General features: G+C 59.9%; 3 protein-coding genes across 10 annotated transcripts in view; 1 reads left to right on the top strand and 2 right to left on the bottom strand.

Moving 5' to 3' along the window:
• The window catches only part of ZNRD2 (zinc ribbon domain containing 2), a 24,952-nt gene extending 22,710 nt beyond the window's left edge, over window positions 1-2,242 (bottom strand). For 2 of the 3 annotated variants that reach the window (XM_067037559.1, XM_067037560.1), the window contains exon 1: window positions 1,799-2,242. The gene's annotated coding sequence lies outside the window, so the exon portion shown is untranslated. The remainder of the gene's footprint in view (window positions 1-1,798) is intronic. The other variant, XM_067037562.1, reaches the window with a different exon arrangement.
• LTBP3 (latent transforming growth factor beta binding protein 3) overlaps window positions 1-10,038 on the top strand; it is a 17,719-nt gene extending 7,681 nt beyond the window's left edge. For 2 of the 5 annotated variants that reach the window (XM_059068258.2, XM_059068256.2), the window contains 17 exons: window positions 1,310-1,435; window positions 1,521-1,652; window positions 1,773-1,901; window positions 2,140-2,262; window positions 2,501-2,623; window positions 5,389-5,511; window positions 5,758-5,877; window positions 6,688-6,816; window positions 7,100-7,267; window positions 7,455-7,538; window positions 7,834-7,962; window positions 8,067-8,204; window positions 8,306-8,446; window positions 8,581-8,742; window positions 8,840-8,920; window positions 9,000-9,131; window positions 9,294-10,038. In XM_059068258.2, coding sequence (XP_058924241.1) covers window positions 1,310-1,435; window positions 1,521-1,652; window positions 1,773-1,901; window positions 2,140-2,262; window positions 2,501-2,623; window positions 5,389-5,511; window positions 5,758-5,877; window positions 6,688-6,816; window positions 7,100-7,267; window positions 7,455-7,538; window positions 7,834-7,962; window positions 8,067-8,204; window positions 8,306-8,446; window positions 8,581-8,742; window positions 8,840-8,920; window positions 9,000-9,131; window positions 9,294-9,595 — 2,342 coding nt within the window. In that variant the 3' untranslated portion in view covers window positions 9,596-10,038. The remainder of the gene's footprint in view (window positions 1-1,309; window positions 1,436-1,520; window positions 1,653-1,772; window positions 1,902-2,139; window positions 2,263-2,500; window positions 2,624-5,388; window positions 5,512-5,757; window positions 5,878-6,687; window positions 6,817-7,099; window positions 7,268-7,454; window positions 7,539-7,833; window positions 7,963-8,066; window positions 8,205-8,305; window positions 8,447-8,580; window positions 8,743-8,839; window positions 8,921-8,999; window positions 9,132-9,293) is intronic. The other 3 variants (XM_059068260.2, XM_059068259.2, XM_059068263.2) reach the window with 3 other exon arrangements.
• Window positions 9,891-22,389, bottom strand: SCYL1 (SCY1 like pseudokinase 1). 2 transcript variants are annotated; one of them, XM_059068264.2, is made up of 18 exons: window positions 22,044-22,389; window positions 21,551-21,691; window positions 21,217-21,339; window positions 20,909-21,135; window positions 20,386-20,476; window positions 20,154-20,309; window positions 17,655-17,813; window positions 16,259-16,366; window positions 15,380-15,493; window positions 13,249-13,404; window positions 12,483-12,671; window positions 12,286-12,361; window positions 11,843-12,007; window positions 11,468-11,610; window positions 10,737-10,808; window positions 10,431-10,643; window positions 10,284-10,338; window positions 9,891-10,155 (listed from the first exon to the last, which is right to left on the bottom strand). In XM_059068264.2, exons 1-18 carry the CDS (start codon window positions 22,152-22,154, stop codon window positions 10,031-10,033), a joined length of 2,424 nt encoding a protein of 807 aa, XP_058924247.1. In that variant the 5' UTR covers window positions 22,155-22,389; the 3' UTR covers window positions 9,891-10,030. The 2 variants fall into 2 exon arrangements, with proteins under 2 accessions (XP_058924247.1, XP_058924249.1); XM_059068266.2 differs by having other exon boundaries at window positions 10,737-10,805; window positions 22,044-22,236.

The raw sequence follows: 22,389 nt of genomic DNA, 5'->3' as shown, positions 1-22,389 counted from the left end.
GAAGTGGGAAAGGAATGGGAGGGTTGGGAAAAAGGACATTCCAGTTTGGGCAGAAGTTTGGGCAAAGGCATGGAAACATGAAACCCTGGTTTCATGGAGTGGGGAGAAACCACACACACAGACACACAGATCACTGTTTCTGAACTAGGGGAGGGCCGGCTCAGGGAGCCTTGTTAAGAGGCTTGGGTTTGATCCCAAAGGCTGTGGGAAGTGTCTGCAGGGTTTTGGGCATCGTAATAATTGCTAGCTATGGCTGAACAGTTGCCCTGGGCCAGGCACTGACTGAAGAGTTTTACATGCTAAATACCGTTTACCCTTCTCATACTCTGTGAAGTGGGCACTGCTAGCCTCGTTTTCCAGATGAGAAAATTGCGGCTAAGGGAGGTTCAGGGACTGGTCCCAGGTCACACAGCTGAGCCAGATTCAAGCCCGTGTCTCTGTGGACTCCAAAGCCACAAGGAAGCCACCAGCCTGGTTGAAAACCGGAGGTTAGATGAGCTCCTGGTGGAAGGTGACTGCCCTGGAAGTCTGCACAGGCTAGGAACCACCCAGGGACAGTCTGGGGGCTGTGGGAAGGTGGAGGAAGAGACACATGCGGAGGCTTCTCAGAGGAGGGGTTGTTAAGGATGCCTAGGGAGAGGCCCTCAAAGAGAACAGCCTGCAAGAGCCCACTGGCCAGGTGTGTTTGGGAGGGGGTAGAGTTCAGCATCAAGGCCTGGGCTGCATGGGGCTGCCCAGGGGAGGGACCGCCAGGAGGGAGAGGTGGAGGCAGGGAGTACTAGGAATCGTAGGAAATAGGGTGAGGAGGATTCCTGGATCTGACCACTTATGCATAACCATGCGTGAGCCAGGATTCCCAGGAAACCAGCTCCTGTCTGCCTTGGGAGGGGGAGGAAAACAACTGTTCTGGAATGGGGGTGGGGGCAGGTCCCTAAGGCAAGGGGCGTTCGTTCACTGATCTAGAGGATGTTTGTGTGGGTGAGGCTGCAGGGTTTGAGGTATTGAGGTGACTGGGGCCAGGGTATCATAAGTGGTGATAGAAGTATCAAGGTTTCCTGGAGTTGAGAAGATAGGGATGTCAGGGACCTGGGGTCATGGTTTGGGGCTACCGGAGGTTGTGATGTTGGGGTTATCTGTGATGGAGGTGTAGGGAATCCTAGGATTGGAGCACCCGAGCTTAGGGTGCGACCTGGCCCAGGTATCCGCGTCGTTAGTAATGGGCTATCCAGGTCCTCCCTGGGGACGTGACAGAAAGTGAATGTTCCCTGCCTGGCCCCCTGACCTACCGCCCCACCCCCAACCCCGGCAGAGACGGACGAGTGCCGACTGAACCAGAACATCTGTGGCCACGGGGAGTGCGTCCCGGGACCCTCGGACTATTCCTGCCATTGTAACCCGGGCTACCGGTCGCATCCGCAGCACCGCTACTGCGTGGGTGAGCGTGGCGAGTTGGTGGCGCGGGGGCGGCCCCTGTTTCCCGACAGACCTCTGACACCTCCCCGCCCGCACGCCCTTCTCAGACGTGAACGAATGCGAGGCGGAGCCGTGCGGCGCCGGGAGGGGCATCTGCATGAACACCGGCGGCTCCTACAACTGCCACTGCAACCGCGGCTACCGCCTGCACGTCGGCGCCGGGGGGCGCTCGTGCGTGGGTGAGCACGGCCGGGCCGGGGGTGGCGCTGGGCCCTAGGTGGACCCGGGGGGCTCTCCCGACTGCATGTAATCCCCTCTGCCGCCTTGCACTCCCCTCGCGCCCCATTCCTCCCGCTCAGACCTGAACGAGTGCGCCAAGCCTCACCTGTGCGGCGACGGCGGCTTCTGCATCAACTTTCCCGGTCACTACAAGTGCAACTGCTACTCCGGCTACCGGCTCAAAACCTCTCGACCGCCCGTGTGCGAAGGTGGGGAAGACCCCATCCAGACCGCCGGGGGTCCTCAGCGGTCCCTCGGCCTGGGGTGGGGGCGGAGGGCCTCACTCCCGTCTCTGCCCAGCTCTGGGCCTCTCAGAGGTTTCGGTCCGGAGCCCAGAGGGCCCGCTTCGCCTTGTCGATTTGTGACAAAGGGAGACCCTGCCGAGGACCCTGAGAGCCGGCCGGCCACGTTGTCCCCAAACAAGTCCTCTTCCTCCCCACTGTGCAGACATCGACGAATGCCGAGACCCTAGCTCCTGCCCGGATGGGAAATGCGAGAACAAACCTGGGAGCTTCAAGTGCATTGCCTGTCTGCCCGGCTACCGCAGCCTGGGGGGCGGTGCCTGCCGCGGTGAGGGCGAGGCCTGGGTCCGGGGTAGGGTAGGGGGCGGGGCCTCGAACGCAAATGGCCGGGGCCCTTCGGGAGTCGCCCCTGTGATGGGGCGGGGCTAATGGCGGTGGGAGTCACCTCCAGACTGGGCTTCCTTCCCGGGAGTAGAGGCCCCCCCTTCCCGGGCGGAGGGGGCTCCCACCCCCTCACAGTGCATCATCCGGTGGGCGGAGTCCGAGGCGAGCCTTCTCCGCTGCAGACGTGAACGAGTGCGCCGAGGGCAGCCCCTGCTCTCCCGGCTGGTGCGAGAACCTCCAGGGCTCCTTCCGCTGCACGTGCGCCCAGGGCTATGCTCCCGCGCCGGACGGCCGCAGTTGCCAGGGTGAGCTCCAGCCCTCCCCGCCCTGCCACCCGCCACCCATTCACGCGCCGAAGCTGGGTACTGGGTCACCCCGTCTGTCGGACGGGTGGGCAGGAGGTAGCTAATTCACAGACACCGCCCCTTCACTGATCCACTCGCTAGTTTCCTCAGCGGACCTGGCGGAGGAGGGGGCGACCAGAATTTCTACGTAGGAAGGATCTTAGGAGGCAAAGCTTGAAGCTGCGTTTGGAAAGCACGTTATTTAAATTTGAGGTGGGGGAGAAGATTTAAAAGAAAGGGGATGTTAGTAGTCCCCCCGACACTAATGTTTCTTTTGTATCAGGAGGAAGGCTAAGGGCTGGGATTCAGAGAAACTGGAGAGAACAATAGACACCAAGTGTAGAGCGCAGGGCCGTAGGACTGGTTGGAGTTTGGGTGTTCCTGGGAAACCTCAGCGGGGCTGGGAGAAGGGGAGGTCTGAGTGCTCTTAAAGGATCAACAGGAGTTAGCCAAGCGAAGAGCATGCCAGGCGCAGCACCAGCGAAGCAGAGGCAAACACCAGCACGGAGTGTACAGGGAAAGTAAGGTGTAAGCAGGGGATGGGGGCTGAGGCTGGCCGGTGAGGGGCAGGTCCCCACCCCCTAAAGGGCCCACCTAAGCCCTACCCAGGAGGTTGAGCTTCACCCTGAGGATATTAGGAGGCACCTGAAACATTTTAAGGGGAAGAATGACAAGACTGGCCATTGGCTTAGAAAGTTCCCTGATGCCCAGTGTGGAGAGTGGCTGGAGGTCTGGTAGGGACTCAGGACAGAGACAGTGGTGGACCTAACGAGAACAGAGGCCTAAGGATGGTCATGAGATTATGTGATATTAGAGAAATATTAGAACGCGTTACCTGGGCTGCTTGTTAACTGGATGTCAAGGTGAAGGAGAGAGGGGAGTAAGGGATCCTCAGGTTTCTAGTTTGGGTGACTCAGTGGGTTCTGCTCACCGGGATAGGATCCCCTGGGGTGGGGCATGTTTGAGAAGGAAGACATTAAGTTTCATGTTGGACGGTTGAGCGGGTGGTCCCTGTGGGCCTTTCAGCTGGCAATGCCAGCAGAGGGTGGGCCATACTGATTGGAAACCTTGGGCCAGACACACCCACCTGGAACTGTGTATTGTGGGGGTGTGGATCCTTGGGGTGTCACTGGGAGGGTGTGAAGCCTTGGGGTGTCAATGGGAGGGTGTGAAGCCTTGGGGTGTGCCCTGAGAGGAGCTGTGGAGACTTGGGGTGTCACTGGGGGTGTGTGGAGCCTCAGGGTAGGCACTGGGGAGAGCTGTGGAGCCTTGGGGTGTGAACTGGGGGCATGTGGAGCCTTGGGGTGCAGTCAAGGATGGTGGGTATGGTGAGGGGAGCCTTGGCAGAGCCTTGTGGCTACTGCCACGTCGGCAGAAGGCAGGGGAATCGGAGCAGGAGATGGCAGAGCAAAGATGGTGGGAGGGCTCAGGGAGCACTAGCTGAGAAGCTGGGGAGCAGAGGCATGCAGGGAAGAGGAGGAGGAGGTAAATGCAGCAGAGAGGTTCTTGTCAAATAAGAACTAGCTGGGGAGACGAGAAGGTCCCTGGTGGCCTTGGCAGGGTAGCTTCCGTGGCGTGACGGGAGGCCAGAAGATGCAGGCAGCAATTGCGGAGGAGTGAGACCTGGGATCACCAGAGTGGGGTGTAGGCTGTAGGCTGAGGAGAACAGTAGAGGTTTGGAACTGCCCAAGAGCACGGGGGCTACCTAGGGGCTTTCCAGTGTCAAGGCTTGAGAGGAGGAGGAGAGGGTATCGCCAGCTATGCTGAGGATCTGGCCGGGCTGGAGGCCAGAGGGAGTGGAGTGGCCCAGGGCTCAGCTTGGTGGCTGGCTCCAGCCCCGCTCAGCACCCAGGAGCCTGAGAAGCAGGCTGGGGCTCTGACTTTGCCAGACCAGTGAGGAGGAAGGAGAGGTGTTCGTGGGCCCTTGCTAGAGGAGGTAGAGTTGGGGGCTTGAGAACAGCGGAGGCAGTGGGAAGGAGGCTGCATCTGAGATGTCCAGGAGGGGGCAGGTCCCAGCCCCTTGCACCGAGAGTGAGTGGCTGGCATTGAGGTGAAGGTCACAGACACTGAGGAATGAAGGACTGTAAGGTCAGAGGCTGGGCCTGGCTGTCCAAATGGATGTTGAAAACTCCTAGGATGGGGAGGAAGAGAGAGGGAGAGGGGCTAGGAAGGGGGGTGCTGACAGCAATAGAGAGGCTGGCGTGGGGCCCAAGTGCACCCCAGAGGAAGAGTATGGTTTGAAAGGGGCCTGGGGTGTGGGCAACGGCCAGCTTCCACCAGAAAGGACTGCAGAGAAGCATGCTCTCAGAGCCAAGTCCCTTTACTGCACAAGCAGAACAAGTTATTCTGTGAGCCCAAAGATATAGGGGAGCTAATTTACATGGGAAGGAAGGCAGCCATGGCAGGTGGGGGAAGGGCAGGAGCAGCCGTGAGAGCAGCTGGGGGAAGGAAGCCCAGGGCAGAATGGGATTGTTTGGTGAGAACAGATGAAGGATGGGGAGGCCTGAGTTCTTTGGAATCATACGTGGCCCAGGGTTCCTGGCAGCACGTGGCCTGGTCGTTAGGGCATAGTGTGCCACACAGGAGCGGGGTGAGGGTCCCATGCTTCTGTCCAGCTCCACTCACCTCAGCTCTGGTGCTGCAGGCCATGGGCAGGAGTGGGAAAAGGGTAGCAGAGGCCCAAGAGTATCCCATCCTGGCCTTCTGACAGCCCCTGTGCTCCATAGATGTGGATGAGTGTGAGGCTGGGGACGTGTGTGACAACGGCATCTGCACCAACACGCCAGGCTCCTTCCAGTGTCAATGCCTCTCTGGCTACCATCTTTCAAGGGACCGGAGCCACTGTGAGGGTGAGGGGGGCCTTGAGCTGGGGGACTGACCTGTTCCTCCCTACCCCAAGACCTCCACTGCCCAGCCCCCAAGCCCAGGGGCTACCTGTAAACAAGCCAGGCACTCCCATGGCCAGCCCCCACCCAGATCCAAGGTGAGGCCTGGGGTGTGGGCCCTACCCAGGGCTCTTCGGGAAGCCTTGGAAGCCTCAGGCTGTGTGTGATTGGGCTTAGCCCCTGAGATTCTCTCCGTCTGATTCCCTACAGACATTGATGAGTGTGACTTTCCTGCAGCCTGCATTGGGGGTGATTGCATCAACACCAATGGCTCCTATCGATGTCTCTGTCCCCAGGGGCATCGGCTGGTAGGCGGCCGGAAGTGCCAAGGTATGGGGGGATTGGCTGAGAGCTCCCGAGGAGCAATGGCAGGCAGCAGTAATCTCCTAGACACACTACTGATCTGTCTTTCTATCCATCCATCCACTCACTCATCCTTCTACTCTTTCACTGAAAATAACAACAGTGATAATGACAGTAATTAACGATGCTTATTACTATGTGCCAAATCACCCCTATATGCATTCATCCAGCAAGAGTTTACTGAACATCTAATATTTGCCAGGTTCTGTGCTATATACTAGATACTGAGCAATGACCCAGGGCTCCCAGCTAGGGGAGACTGACATGTAAATTGATTCTTACAGTTCAGGGTGCTGGGTGCCAAAAGAGGTCTGGACTAGTGATTTATTCCAACAGTTGAATTGGAACTTGAAGCATAAATAGGGTTCCCTAAAGCATAAATATATTCCCTAAGCAGAGAAAAGCATGGGATGGTATTCCAGGCCCAAAGAACAGTATTTGCAAAGCACAGAGATCCGGAAGAAGCTAGTTGCGTTTTAAGGGAGAGTAGACACCTATGCCCTAAACACGGAGCTGAGGGTGTTGGTGGTTTAGAGTAAAGGGTGATGAGACTTAGGACTTCATTCTGTTAGGTTTTATGAAGAATAATGCATTGAATGTGCACACAACTACCCACATGCACAGACAGACACGAGTGGACTTCCTGTCGTGTGTACTTTGAAGTCACAGTGGAAATTCAGGTTCTGAACTTGTGTGAGGCCCTTGAGGCATACTCCCAGGGAAAGAGGGGCTCGTTTCCCTCTGAGTGATTCTGTCTGCTCACCTCACTCCCTGAAGACATAGATGAGTGCAGCCAGGACCCGGGTCTGTGCCTTCCCCACGGGGCCTGCGAGAATCTGCAGGGCTCCTACGTTTGCGTCTGTGATGAAGGCTTCACGCCCACCCAGGACCAGCATGGCTGTGAGGGTGAGTGCCCTCTCGGCTTCCTCCTCAATCTAGACAACTCCCCTGAGCTGCAGCTGGGGCTCAGAGTTGTTTCCTGGTCCCACCCTCTGGAATGTGGTGAGCAGGAAGAAATCTCTTTTTGCCTGGGAGGGCCCTGAATGCCACATTGAGGATGGAGCTTGCCTTTCACAGGGCAGCTAAGGGGAGCCAGGGGAGGTGGGGGAATAGAGGGATGAGGTTGGCGGGCAGCGTGGACAGGCAAAGACGTTCTGCAGGAAGCTGAGCTGCTCTCCCCTCCCCTCAGAGGTGGAGCAGCCCCACCACAAGAAGGAGTGCTACCTTAACTTCGATGACACCGTGTTCTGCGACAGTGTACTGGCCACCAATGTCACCCAGCAGGAGTGCTGCTGCTCCCTGGGGGCTGGCTGGGGAGACCACTGCGAGATCTATCCCTGCCCAGTCTACAGCTCAGGTCAGGAGCCGGGCAGGCCCTTTCCTTTTTCAGAGCCTCAGTTTCTTCATTTGGAAACGGACTGGGGGAGAGAGCCCCTCCCTGGGTGGGTGGGAAATGAGGCGAGAGCTCCGACCTGCGCCCGACAGCCAGCACACACGCGCTCAATCCTGCCTCCTTCCTTCCCCACGGCACTATCTCGCTGTAGCTGAGTTCCACAGCCTTTGCCCGGACGGGAAGGGTTACACCCAGGACAACAACATTGTCAACTACGGCATCCCAACCCACCGTGGTAAGCCCCAACACGGCTCCGCCCACCTGGCATGCCCTGCTCCGCCCGCCGAGGTTTGGACCGCCCCGTGCTTGTCAGTGGCAGGTACTGGGGTAAGGCACGCCCACTCCCTCACCGACTGCCCCGCCCCTCCACAAAGCCCCGCCCCATTGCTCTTACATCAGCGTTCGGAAAAGCCCCTCGCACAGAGTTTTCGTCCCTTCCACTGTAAGCCCTACCCACACGTTCTCCGCTGCGGGGCCTAAGTGGCCCCGCACGTAGAGGGCGCGGGCGCCCACGGCCTGTCACTCCGCAGACATCGACGAATGCATATTGTTTGGGGCGGAGATCTGCAAGGAGGGCAAGTGCGTGAACACGCAGCCCGGCTACGAGTGCTACTGCAAGCAAGGCTTCTACTACGACGGGAACCTGCTGGAATGCGTGGGTGAGTGCAGCCGGCCTCCGTGGCCGTGGGAAAGCAGCCGGGAGACACGCACAACCACCCGACTCGGGGCCGGTTCCTACCACTCGCGCTTTTCCTCCCCTCAGATGTGGACGAGTGCTTGGACGAGTCTAATTGCCGGAACGGAGTGTGTGAGAACACGCGCGGTGGCTACCGCTGCGCCTGCACACCCCCGGCCGAGTACAGCCCGGCGCAGCGCCAGTGTCTGAGCCCAGAGGAGATGGGTGAGGCCCGGGTCGGCCGGCTGGGGAAACAGGAGGGAGGCTGCCCGATCCGAGCTGTGACTTCCACCCCTACCCACCCATCATCCCCTCGCTGCCCGTAGACGTGGACGAGTGCCAGGACCCCGCAGCCTGCCGCCCTGGCCGCTGCGTCAACCTGCCGGGCTCCTACCGCTGCGAGTGCCGCCCGCCCTGGGTGCCCGGGCCCTCCGGCCGCGACTGCCAGCTCCCCGAGAGCCCGGCCGGTGAGGGCAAGAGTCACTATCTTGGGCTCTCCAGAGCCCCGTCCGCCGCCTGGAGACCCGGGGCCGCGGTTCCCCCGAGGGTGGGTTGGAGCGGGGGAGGGCGCTCCTCCCTGACGCCGGGTCCTCCTCCGCAGAGCGTGCCCCGGAGCGGCGGGACGTGTGCTGGAGCCAGCGCGGAGAGGACGGCATGTGCGCGGGCCCCCTGGCCGGGCCCGCCCTCACCTTCGACGACTGCTGCTGTCGCCAGGGCCGAGGTTGGGGAGCCCAGTGCCGACCGTGCCCGCCGCGCGGCGCCGGTGAGCCGGCCCGGGAGGGGTTGCCCGGGAGGGAGTTTGGGGCGGGAGCCGGGGTGAATCGACGCCGCAGACGGCTGACCGCCCCCTGCCCTCTCAGGGTCCCAGTGCCCGACGTCGCAGAGTGAGAGCAATTCCTTCTGGGACGCGAGTCCCCTGCTGCTGGGAAAGCCTCCGCGAGGTGAGTGTAAAGGGAGGGACAGAGGCGGGGTCCGCGGCCATCGCTGGGAACGGGGTTGACGTCTGCATTCTCCCGGCAGAAGAGGATAGCTCGGAGGAGGATTCAGACGAGTGCCGCTGCGTGAGCGGTCGCTGTGTGCCTCGGCCGGGCGGTGCAGTGTGCGAGTGTCCTGGTGGCTTCCAGCTAGACGCCTCCCGCGCGCGCTGCGTCGGTGAGCGGGGCCGAGGAGGGGCGGGGCCGAGGAGGGGCGGGGCCGAGGAGGGGCGGGGCGGGGCCGAGGAGGGGCGGGGCCAGAGGCTGGCGGCAGGAGGGCGGGGCAGGGCCCTGCAGAACCCCGCCTGGATCGGAAGCCAAGAGCGCTGCGCGGCTCCAGGTCAGGCTTCGGCTCAGGCTCCGGCGCCGTCGCGAAGTCCGCACCTGTTAACCCCCACACCCAGACATAGACGAGTGCCGAGAGCTGAACCAGCGCGGGCTACTATGCAAGAGCGAGCGCTGTGTGAACACGAGCGGTTCCTTCCGCTGCGTCTGCAAAGCTGGCTTCGCGCGCAGCCGCCCGCATGGAGCTTGCGTGCCCCAGCGCCGCCGCTGACACCACCCTCGGTCTGGAACTCTGCAATCACCAAGGAGTTTCTGACCTACACTTGGGGCGAGCTCCGCCTCTCGCTTGTGCCCTGACTCGGGGCTCGGACCCAGGGACCCTTCGGGGCCCGCAGACCCCTTCCCCGAGCCCCGTGTTCCAAGGGTGCCCATACCAGCTCCACCCGGTTCATAGGCAGACGTTGGGCCTCTCTGGCGCTGCCGGCCTTCCTTCCAGAGGGCGTTTCCCAGAAACTGATAAATCAGATCGTGCCTCTTTACTCTGGGTTTTCGAAGTAAATTGATGTTCATGTCCGTGGTGGGCGCGGTCTCCGAAGGGCGGCACCAAACCCCAGCCTCCTTGGAGGGCCTAGACTGAGCCCAGCACAGGGGGTGCGAAATAGAATTTATTGTGGCTCTGATTATGTATATGTGAGATGTGCCTGGCCAGGCCGGCCGGGCTCCCAGGATTTGTACAATAAATACATCTGCGGGGCCTGCTCTCCGAGGCTGGGAAGCGCCCACACCCGCGGTTCAGTCCAGCTTCCGGGTTCCCAGCTTCATGGGGCCCTTGGCTGTCTTTTTCTCAGCGCGTTTCGCCTCCATCTCCCGCCTACGCTCCTCGCGCTTCTTCCGGGCTAGCTCCGCCTTGGCCTGTCCTGGGAACAAGAAGGGGAGGAGGGCTGATGGCGTCAGGACAACCTGAGTCTCAGCTTCCCAGCCCACGCCTGCCCCAGAGGAGGGTAGCCCTAGCCCATCAGCCAGCCAGCCCAGGGGAAGCACTTACGGCTCTCGGCCTCCAGGCCCTCCCAGTTGTCATCTCCCCACGAGTCCCGCCTCGGCTGTAAAGGGAAGTGTGGGCTGGAGTGGAAGCCTACTCTCAGCTGAGGTCCACCCCAGGTCTGCACCCTCCCACTGGACAGGTGCCGAGTACCTGGACACCAGCCTCCCGACGCACTGACAGGGCAGCAAAGGGGTCGCCTTTGTCACTAGGCTCTGGTCCACCCCAGTTATACTCGCTGGCCAGCCGTGTGCCCTCAGGGGGTGGCTCCGGGGGGCTTGGCTCCTGCCAGCCCTGCTCCCATGCATCCTCGGCTTCCCAGCTGCTCCAGTCTGACTCCTGGGATTTGTGACCAGGGTTGCTGGTCTGCAAAGAGAAGGAGGAGATAGTGCCGGAGAAAGGGAGGGAGGGGCAGGGCCCCACCCCCCACATACACGCACCCTGTCCCACCCAGCTCACCTGCCCAGCCCAGCTGGCTTGGCCCCCAGTACTCCAGTTGTCCTGCTGGGCCAACACAGATTCGGCCTCCTGCTGCAGTGTGGGGAGGAGAGCATGACCATAGGGCACCCTGTACTCCACCCAAAAGGGCAAGAAAGCCCCCTAGCCCCTGCCCAGCCATGGGCTCCACCCTTTCTTCTTTTGCCTTCCATCTCATTTTCTCCTTAGGCCCTGTCTCCCATCAGTAAAGTGGACACGCTGAACCTGGCCTGTCATCACTCCTCTATGAAGCTGGGGAATGAGATCTAGAGTTCCACACCCCTGCCTGTGGCCTCAGGGGTCTCACCCAGAGCTCTGCTCCCATTCCCTTCAGAACAGCCCCACTCCAACCTCAGCCCATGCTAAGCCCAGCCCCAGGGAGGACTGGTTGGTTGCAGGCCTGGGGTGACCTCTCCTTGCTGATCACAGGGCGTGGGGGGCCCTAGAACAGGTATAGGAGGGATGGGGAGTGGAGGAGAGGGAGGAGGATCAGTGGGCTGACCCAACCACCAGCAGCCCGGCCTCTGGAGTTGAGTCAGGGCTCAGCTGCCAGCTCTACCCCACAAGGGCTGTTCCGTGACACCTACTTGCCCAGGATGCTGTGCAGATGAGGACAGGTCTGACTCCAGCCAAGCCCACATGAGTTCCTTGAATGGCAGCCTGTGACCTTGAAGCTGGGGTCCCCCCGGGTAGGCCTCCTTAGCCTCACTCACCTCCAAGCTACCCCAGTCTTCATCATCCCATCTGTCGGCAGCAATGCTGTCCTCTTCTGCGTCCTTGCTCTCCTCTTGTGTCTCCCAGTGGCCTGAGGTCGTGGGTGTGGCAGGGACAGGGGTCGGGGCTGGGGCAGGAAGTCCTGGGGAGCAGAGGCTCACTGAGTTGCCACACACTGGGCCCCAGGAAGGTCTCAGAGCAGGGCCGAGGTTGCTGGGGGTGTGTAGAGGGGAAGCTCACGAGGGGACTAGACCGTACCCTGCCTCCTATGTCCCCATCACCATCCCGGGGGGAAGTCGATCAGTAACAGGTCCTGGGTGCCAGCAACCTCAAGCCCTCTCAAGTCACCAATACAGCCAATCTGGGACACTCACCCTCAGGCACGGGTCTCTGGGGAACGTTGGTCTCGGCTGGGGCAGCCGTGGGGTGTGCACGGATCAGCTTAGAGGTGAGTGAGGAGACCCCTGTCACGGCCCAGCCTGCCCAGCTGGCTGCGGCTCCTCCCATTCCAGGGCTGGAGGCTGCATGGACGTCCTTCTCTGGGCAGTGACAGGAGAGACAGGTATGGACACCTCAGGCTTCCATGGGGAGGGTGGTAGGAGGGCAATAACTGAAACAGAGCAACCTGCAGTGGGCGTCCCCCTTCTCCAGGCCTGCGTTCTCCCACCTGTGAGATGGGGGTGGGGGAGTGGTGTACAGTCTGTCCTCTAGGGTTCTTCCAGCTTTCAGATGCTCCAATGAGGTAGAAGGGGGCCATGACAGGTGACAGTCAAGAATGTGGCAAGAGTCACAGGGAACACGAGTGTGGGCCACTCACCCGCTTCGGCCAGCTGGGTGGGGTCCTCCGACACAGACTCCAGTTTGGACAGGAAGCTTCGAATGGCCTTGAAGGCCTGTTGGGTAGCAAGGGGCAGAGCTGGGGCCTCCAAGGTTCCCGTGAGCCTGCCAGGCCAGCTAGGGCCCAGGTATGCCCCAGAGCCCCAGCTCCAGGGCCCAGCCCCAGCTGTGCCTCACCTGGTCCCGCACAGATCTCTCAGGATCCACAGTGAGGCTGCAGAGCACAGGCAGGATCTTGTGGGCGCAATCATTCATCGAGTAGAGGTTGTGGGTGGCGGCGAAGCCCAAAACACCCGCGACGCGGGATGGTGCAAACGGGTCCTTAGTGGCCCGGCTAAAGGCGGAGGTGAGGACCCTGTGTCTGGTCTGGGGTGGGGCGGGAAGAGGGCTCCTGAGTATAGGGTCAGTACGGGGCCCAGAACTGTCAGGCCTTACTTCCCAGAACAGAGGCCATCCACGGGGCCTCCAGAGTCTGAGAAATGTGAGTTAATCACTAACAAATGGGGAGAATTTACTTAAAACTAGATCTTGGCTTCTCCTCCCAAATCACTGGGCTCACGCTGCCTCAGAGTGACAAGGACCGGAGCAGCAGCTGCCTCAGGGCTGAGGCCAGTGCCTCCCTTCCCACCTGCGCTGTGGACCAATTCATTCATTCCGGTTAAGGGCCTGGGAGCTGCAGGCGCCTGCATTCACAGGCCCTGGCTGAGGGGAGGGGATGCAAGGCCGTGGAGGCAAGCAGGCCTGGGTTTGGTTCCCAGACCCACCACCTACTAGAGGTGTGACCCGGTGCAACTCACTCCGCCCTCAGACACTGGGCTGGAGCACCCAGGGCCTAGGTCTCTGGGAGGATGACAGGCCCCACACAAGGAGGCCTGGCTCTGGGGGACCTGGCTGTGGTCCCATGACGGTGACAGAGCTCCCAGCACTTGTGCAGGGCACTCACGCTGGCACTGAGGTAGGAGCCGATTTTGCCCAGGCAGACGGTGGTGTTGCAGCGGATGGGGCCCTGCTCGTCCTTAGCCTGCAGCCGCGCGAAGTGCTTCATCAGCTCCACGTTGAGGTTGGTCTCATTCAGCTTCGGGGCCAGGAGCAGCATGGACTGCAGGGCGGGAGACGGCGGAAAGTGTGGGCCGGAGCGGGCACACTCTGGAGGCCACCAGTGGCCCTGGGCACTGAGGAGACCCGCCAAAGCCCTCCCCAACCAACCCCCAACCTGGTCCTGGCCCCTACCCAGAATGCCGAGGAAGGCGACCCCCACTGCTTTGCACTCCTGTCTCCCATCCCTCTCCGTCAGCTCTCTGTCGCGTGCACTCTACTCAGACTTTCACAAGAACACCTCCACATACACTCTCTACCAATTAGCTTGGGTTGAGGTCACCAATGATCTCCATGTTCTAAATCCAAAGGCTAATTCTCTATCCTCACCAAACTTGACCCCTCAGCAGCTTTGACAGCCCTGAATTCTCCCTCCTCCTCGCAACTTTGGTCTCTTGTTCTTCCAGGACACTGCCCTCTCCTGGTTCTCCTCTGACCTCACCTACTGCTGCTTCTCAGTCTCCTTTTGCTGAGATCTTACTGTTCAGACACCCCAGAGCTACTCCTTAAGCCTCGTCTCTTTTACACCTCAGCCTAGGCGAGCTCACCCATCTCATGGCTTCGAATGCCCTTGTTAGCTGACCGTGCCCAGATGTGCACCTCCAGCCCAGACTTCTCCCCTAAACCTCACACACACATAACCAGTGCGTGTCCACCTGGCTAACAGACATGCCAAGACTGGGTCTGACCTCCTCCCGGAAAACTGTTCCTCCCAGGGACTTCCCTGGTGGTCCAGTGGTTAAGAATTTGCCTTCCAATGCAGGGGACGCGGGTTCCATCACTGGTCGGAGAACTAAGATCCCACATGCCGCGGGGCAACTAAGCCCGAAAGCCACAACTACTGAGCCTGCGAACTCTGGAGCCCACACACCACAACTAGAGAGAAGCCCACGCGCCAAAACGAAAGATCCCGCATGCTACAACTAAGACCTGACACAGCCAAATAAATAAATATTTAGAAAACGAAACGAAACAAAACAAAAAAACTGTTCCTCCCAGTCTTCTCAGTAAATGGCAACTGAACCTTCCAGTTGCTCAGGCCAGAAACCTTGGAGCCATCCTCGACTCCATATCTACCCATCGCCAAATACTGTCAGCTCCACCTTCACAATGCTGCCCCTTCTCTCCACCTGCTGCTACCATTCAGGTCTGAGCTACTGTCATCTCTCATCTGGGCCACTGTAATAGCCCCTAACAGTGTCCCAGCTTCCACCCTTGCCGTGACAGTTAGTTCTCCACACAGCAACACAGTGTTTTGCAATAGGTCAGATCAGGTCAGTGCTCTGCTCAGTCCCTCAGGGTTCCTGTCTCACTCCCATGAATGCATCAGGTCCCTGCCATGCCCTATGAGGCTCTGGCCCCACCATTACCTCTCAGACTCCACTGCCCACAATCATGCCCCTTCAGCCATGCTGAACCTCTTGCTGCTACTCCTACATTCCAGGTACACGCCAGCCTCAGGACCTTTGCACATGTTGTTCCTTCTGTAGGCAACATATTTCCTCCAAATCTCCTCCTTCACCCCTTTTCACCTTTTTTCCTTAAACGACAACTCCTCTGTAAGGTCTTCCCTGATCACTGTTTTTAGAACTGCAAACTCTTCTCTTCGCAATCTCCATCGCTTTCTGACGTAATATATATTTTAATTGTTTATTGTCTGCCAAGCCCCCTCCCCCTCTCCTCGAAAAGAAGCTCCAAGAAGGCAGGGAGCTTGGTCTGCCTGTGCATACTGCATCCCAGCATGGGATCCAGGGCCGGGCACAAAGAGGCGCTCAGCGAGTGTCTGCTGAACGGAGGACTATTGGTCATGCCCATCCTGTTCCCCCCAACACCTGCCAAGCTGTACCCACAGCCTGGACCTACATGCAGAACAGTGCTTGCCCCTCCCGTAATCCGCTTGACCCACAGGCCAAAACCAAGGCCTGTGTGTCCTCTGATGAGCCCCCTCTAAGCCTCAGAAAACCAGGGGTGGCCCAGACCTTGACTGTCTGCTCCCGGATGGCAGGGTTGGTGTCCAGGAAGCCATGCACGACGTGGGGAAAGATCTGGGTGTTGACTGTTGGCTCATCAAGGTACTGGATGAACTGCTCCATCTGTGGTCCGGGTTGGGGCATGAGAAGGCAGTCAGCCCTTCTACCCCACACCAGAGACATGGGACCAGCCTTAGCATGGTTTCTCCACCCGGCAGGCACTGGCTGGCCAGGGGAGTCTCCTGAGGCCCCCACCTCGCATCTGGCCTCAGGCCCACATGGACTGGTGAGGCTGCCAGGAGGGTGCTGAGAAGAGCCAGGGACTGGGAGCTGGAGGGCCTGGCCTCTGGTCCTGCTCAGCAGGCTAACTGGTCACACCCCCTCTTAGAGCCTCCACCACCTTGTCTATAAAAAAGAGTGCAACCCCTGCCCAGAGAAGCGCTCTGAGGAAGGCTGGTGTGTTGAGCACCAGAGAGGGAATGTTGCCTGGAAGCACGGGTGGCCCCCGCCCTCGATTCCATCAGTCCTGTCTGATGCTCCCAGCTGCCCTGGGGTTGGCAAGAGAGACATTATCCCCACTCTGGAGGGGACTGAGCCAGGAGATTGGGCAGCGCAGGGGAAGGCGTTTAAGCCTGCAGCCCGGGCGGGCAGGGCATTCCCAAAGCTGCCAATGAGCCCTGTGATTATCTTGACTTCCTGAGAGCACAGCCCCGCTGGTTCCTCACCGGTGTGTATGTTTCAGGGAAGGGTTTCTGGGGTCCCTGTGCAGCTTGCGGCGCAGGGGCTTGAGCTACCTGCCTGGGGCTGGAGGTGAGGAGGGGGCCTCCCCTGCAGCCAGGGTGGGGTCTGGGTGGGGTGGAAGCAGGCAGGGTGTGCCGTGGCCCCTACCTGTTGGAGGAGGCGGATACGCATGGCCCGGTCAGTCGATGAGAACATCTTGACCACGACAGGGATGATCTTCTGCTGATACTCCTCGGCGCCGAGGAACTTACCCACCTGAGAGAAGGAGCAGGAAGAGGGGCTCAGCTACGTCCACAGGGGTGAGGTGACTTCACTGGGCTCAATCAACTCCCTCCGGCTCCCTGCTGATTTCCCAGGGTGGGAACGGGGTGAGGGCGGTGGGGTGGGGCAGGCATATCCTCAGCAGCCCCTCTGCCCGTACTCCGTCTCAGTCAGCCCTGCCCTTAACCCTTCTGAGTCAAGGCCTCTCTTAGGAGGCTCACAAAAGCTCTGTGCCCTTCCCATAATCAAGCACCTAGACACCACATGCACACAGAATTCTGCCTGTAATTTCTGGGGGTTCTCAGCTCCACAAGATTTACTTGCCGTCTTCCCCACTTCCCACATGCCAAGTTCCTTTGGCGAAAGGGTTCTCCCACTGAGCGGGAAATGGCAGGCGCCCCGGTAACAGTGGGCTGGGGTCTGAGGATCCAGCCCCTAGAAGCCAAGAGAGCTGAGCGCCGAGTGGTCAGGAAGGAGGAAGGAAAGTGAGGTGGTGAGCAGGCGATCCCCTGGGCCCTGGGAACCAGAGTGCCCAGGTCAGACCAGGGAGGCTGTCTTGAGGAAATGGAGGAAGGGCTATAGGCTCTGAAGGAAGGAGTGTTTGGAAAAAGAATTTTGGAGGCACAGGGTGTCCCTTCCCCAGGGACGAGAAGTCCCCACCACCTCCCTGACAGCTGGTCAGGTGGCCCTGGCTTGCTGAACCACTGGATGTCAAAGCTCCTCCTCGGGACCTCTCTGGTGGGAAGCAGTTAAGAATCCGCCTGCCAATACAGGGGACACAGGTTCGAGCCCTGGTCCGGGAGGATCCCACATGCCACGGAGCAACTAAGCCCATGCGCCACAACTACTGAGCCTGTGCTCTAGAGCCCGCGAGCCACGACTACTGAGCCTGCGCTCTAGAGCCCGCGAGCCACAACTACTGAAGCTTGTGCACCTAGAGCCCGTGTTCCGCAACAAGAGAAGCCACCGCGATGAGAAGCCCACGCACCACAACGAAGAGTAGCCCCCGCTCGCTGCAACTAGAGAAAGCCCGCATCAACGAAGGCACATCAACGAAGACCCAACACAGCCAAAATAAATAAATTTAAAAAATAAAAAATAAGGTATATATATATATTTTTTAAAAAGCTCCCCCTCACGTGGGCTTGGATATCCCTGACCAGGCTGCCCCCCTCCCAGGACACCTGCGAGGCTGGCCGCACCCTTGGCCTCTTTTCTGCCCTTCAGACCTACTCAGACAGTCTCTAGGCCCACAGTTCCTGAGGCTCCAGGCCCCACTCACCTTGAACAGGGGCGTGAGGACAACAGCCCCCGCGTTGCCAAACTCGAAGGCGGTCAACAGCTGGGGCAGCACCTTGTGCCGGCAGAAATCCTCAGGGAACGAGTCTAGGCTCTTACTCAGCTCTTGGAAGAACTTTTGCTTCTCGGCTGGCTCTTTGATCTGGGGGAGCATGGACAGGATGCAGGGAGCGGGAAATCAGCCTGGTCACGGTCCCGTCAGCCACGGGCAAGGACGGGGGTCACCTCCAACCCGAAGGTAAACTTAAGCTTGGGGTGCCAGATGGGCTGGGTTCAAATCCCAACTCTCCCATTTATTAGCCGTGTGACCTTAGGTGAGTTCCCCCACCTGTAAAATGGGGTAGTAACTGTACTGTCTCACGGAACTGTGCCGAGGATTCAACCAGAAAACGCACACGAAAGCTGCCCGGCACACTGGAGGCGCTCAGTCAGAGACCGTCATTATTGTCACTGCCACCTGGCCTGTTGCTGTGAAAGCAGCCACTAGGGGGATCAAGCCCTTTATCAGCGTTGCCTCTGCTCCTGAGGACAACACGAGGTGTGAGTACCATTAACCCCACGGCACAGACGAGGAAACAGGCTTAGTGAGGCCAAGGGGCTTACTCGGCCACCCTGGGCCTGGCTGGGTTGGGCACACCTGCAGCTCCGTGGGTGGAGGTCGTGGCAGGCTGTGGAAAGGCAGGGATGAGGTGCAGTTTACCCCCGGAGCTCGTCCTCCCACTGGGCCCGAACAGGCCAGGCTGTCAGCTCGATGGTCTCCTTCAGTCCTAACCTCCCCGGAGGCTGTAATACCCACAACTCACATTTCCTGAGCACAAACTACGTGCCAGACAGGTTACGTGCTAAAACCTTTACACAGATGAAATAATCCAACAAGGAAGCTGAGGCACAGAGAGGTCAAGGAGCTTGTCCAAAGTTACACAGCTAAGAAGCCGTCAAGGAAGGGTATGACCCGGTGGTGTGGCACCTCTGCTGTGCTACATGCTGTGAAGAAGTGCTGTCGTTCCCCCATGTACAAAGGAGGAGGCTGAGGCTCAAGGTCACCAGGCAGGAATGGCAGGGCATGGACTGTAACCCTGTCCTGTACGCTTCCAAAGTCCCTGTGTCCTCTGCTGTACCCTCACTGCCAGAGCCGCTGCCTGGGCCAGAAGAGTGACCTCTAAATGGGGTTGGGGAGGACCTGGCTGGCCCTTGAGCAGCTCAGTCTAGCATGAGAGGCAGGCTTGGTGCTCTTGATGACAGGGTTCAGGGGAGCAAAGGCCCAGAGAGAGGCCAAACCGCATGCAAGGTTGCACACTGAGAGTCACAGCCGGGCTCTCTCCACCGCTGTGCTCAATGAGGGGAGAGGGGCCGCTGGGCACTGCCCTCCCACGCTCTCACTGGGACTTGACAGAAACAGCCTATTTCCTGTGGGGCACATATTAAGGAGAAGGGCAGCCGGGCAGAGCCAGCCATGTAAGAACTCTACGTAACAGAGCTCCTGCTGCCCCTACACTGCCCAGGAGGCAACAGGGCTCAGTGTTTCCAGCACCTTCTCCTTCAGCTCAGGTTCCCATCCTCGGAAGGCCTCCCAGCCCCTATCTGAGTCAAGATTCCACAGACCGTCGAGGTCTGTGGAAGTGTCTGTCACTCTTCCCCCATTCCAGATTCTCAGTCACCTCTCTGTGCGCCCCACACAAGGCTGGGTCAAAGCAAGTGTCCAGGGCAGAGCCTCCCTCCTTTATTCCTTACAACAGTGCTATGGGTGAGCAGATACTTTAGTTATTCTCATTAGGTTCTGATATGGAAACTGAGGTTCAACGAGGTTAGGCCGAGGGCTCCCTCCTCACCATCTTTCCACTTGCTGTTCCCTCTGCCCGGAACATTCTTCCCCAGTTACCATCCCCATGACTCCCACCTTCATACCCTTCAGGTCACAGCTCAAACATCACCCTTGAGAGAGCCCTTCCCTAAACACCCAAGCCTCACTATTTTCCTTCCTGGCACTTATCCACATTCCAGGAAGCACAGCTTTCCTCATTTATGGGTTTTTTTATCCCTTTCCCCCAGTGAGAGTCCCCAGGGCTGGGGACCTGGTCCATTTGCCCCCTGCTAGATCCTTGAGAGCAGGGATCTGGGTCTGACTCTCCCTCCCCACCCTGCTACCCACACTACAGCCCAACATCAGGGCCAGGGCCAGTTAACAAAGTGCCAGGAGAAGTCACTAAGCACCCACTGTGTGCCAGAAACTACACTATGCAACTCAAACTCACTGATTTCTCATCCTGCTCCTCTGAAGTAGGTGCTGTTATTAGGACTGAACTTCAGCCAAGAGAAGTCACACATAAATAACAGTTGGAGCCAGGGTTTGAACCCAGACAGTTTAGCTCCACAGTCTGTGCTTGGCTCCTGGGGTCTAATTATCAGGGAGCCTATAAAGTGGGGAGTGGGCACAGGGGTGAGGATCGTAGGGCCAGAGCCCAGGGTGGGGCAGGGGACTCACCTGAATCTCTTCCAGAAAGAGGTTGGTCTCCACAAAGCGGTTGTTCATGAAGCCACCAGGTGCCCGGCAGTTCTGCAGGAAGCGGGCTGGGTTGGGACGTACCTTGGGGTTGGCTCCGACCAGCTCACAGTAATGGGGCACCAGTGACTTGGGGATCTGTGGGAGAAGCGTCAGGGTCAGGGCAGGGGCAGGTTGGCTGGTGGAGAGGGGCTGGGTGGGGTCAGACACTCACCTTCCCAGGGTTTCGCAGGGCGGCTGCACGAGGTAGGGGCCCATTGAAGACTTCCCAGATGAGGCAGCCCAAGCGCCACATGTCAGCTGACCTGAGGCAGTGACCAGAGCTGCTCAAGGCCCTGCCACCTGCCAGCATAGGCTTCCAATCTACCCTGGGCACTAGGCACTCACTGCATGGCAAACCCTGGGCTGTGTTCCTCAGCTATCCTCCCATCAGCCCAGAAAAGCAGGTTTCATTAGCCCCATTTGATAGATAAGGAAACTGAAGCTCAGAAAAGCAAGGACATCCACCCCAGGACACACAACTCTAAAATCCAGAACCACCTGACCCCAAAGCCTGCGTTTATCCTGCCTACCTCCCTGAGGATCCTGGGAGCAAGGAGTGGGCCCCACCCTGAGGACCCTAGTTTCCTCCCCATCCAGGTGACAGGGGACAGGGGAGTACCAGCTAGTCTAGGGGTCCTGAGGCTGCAGGGGCTTCCAGAATAGGGCAGGGTGGGGCATCCCCCCCAGTCACCCACCACTTCTCTCTGACCGCTCTGCCACTGCCATCAGCCAACTCCGGGGGGTCGTACTGCTCAAGCTCGGGGATCCCCTTGCGGGGAGGTCCTCCGCCATTGCCCTGGGCTGCATACATGTAGTCCAGGCCCCCAAGCTTCCACTCGCCAGCGCGGTCCACGAACACAGCGGCCATGCAGACATTGTTGTGGATGAGGCTGCAGTCGTTGACCAGGAAGCTGAGGGCTTTCTGGGGGCAGAAGAAGACATCAGAGCCCAGAAGCTGCAGCCCCCCCACCCCTGCTCTTATCACCACCGCCCCCCACCTCACCACAATCTGGTGTAGCCCCCAGGAGAGCTCCAGCTCCTTCAGGTCACCAGCCTCTGCTCGCGCCTTGAGGTACGCTCCCAGCGGAGTCACAGCCTCTGTCACTATGTGGAGGCATTTGTCTGTCTGAAGGGGACACGGGGTATCAGGGAGGGATGGGGCAAGAGGAAGGCGAGATGAGAGACATGATGGGGAAAGGAGGTGGAGAAGGGGAAGTCAAATCTGGGGGGCGCTGGGACAGAAGGGCTGGAAACCAGCAGGAAGACAGAAGACAGCAGTGGGAGACTGGGAAAAAGTGAGGGGCAGAGATGGGGTTGACTGAGCAGCAGGTAGGTACCTCCAGCCCATCGATGTAGGCCAGGATGTTGGGATGCCGGAGAGTTTTGAGGCGCTTGAAGGCAGCTTTGGCCACCTGGGTCTGCTCTTCGACGCCGGGCTTCACGTCATACACGAAGATGGACACCGGGCTGCCTGTGGCCTGTGGGAGGGCGGAGCGGCCTCAGGGGTGTGGGCCGGGTCCCGGGCAGACCACTCCACCTCCGAGATGGTCCCCGGAGCTGGTTCAGTGCCGGAAAGGAAGGGCCGCCGGCCAGGTCTCTCCCCAAGTCAACACTTGGGGACAGAGTCGGGCCCACGTAACCCTGGTTGGGTCCGCCTGTCGGTCCCTCGGTCCTTCCGCCAGCCACGTTGGCACTGCCCGTCCCCCTCCCCCGGCCCGTAGCCCTAGAGGCTCCGCAGCCACGTCAGGCGGGCGCGACGCGGCGGAGCCGGCGGCGCCGACTAAGCGAGACCGAGGTCGGCTGCGGCCTGCGGAGCGGAGCCACTCTCACCTTCTTGCGGCCGCGGTGCAGGACCCAGGGCCCAGGTGGGCCGCCCTCGGGGAGTTCCGGGCTGAGCTCAAACGGGAAATCCCGGACCGGGTCCCGGGCAAAGAACCACATCGTCCCCGCCGCCGCCGCGGGATCGGGCGCCTCAGCTCCTGGTCCTCCGGCTGCCCAAGCCGGGGCGGGGCGGGGGCGAGGGGGCGGGGCAGGACCGGGGGCGGGGCTATGGTCGGTGGGGGCGGAGCCAATGGGCGGAGGGCAGCCGGGAGACCACCCCTCGGCCGGCCACCGGGCCTAGAGCGCGCTGGCTGGGAGCCGCCAGTTACCAGCTATGGCGCCCTTGCAGGTCACC

Source organism: Kogia breviceps, chromosome 7, assembly GCF_026419965.1.
Source record: "Kogia breviceps isolate mKogBre1 chromosome 7, mKogBre1 haplotype 1, whole genome shotgun sequence".
Taxonomy (NCBI): Eukaryota; Metazoa; Chordata; class Mammalia; order Artiodactyla; family Physeteridae; genus Kogia; species Kogia breviceps.
The sequence above is the reverse complement of the archived record's forward strand: the minus strand, read 5'-3'. Positions and strand labels throughout refer to the sequence as shown.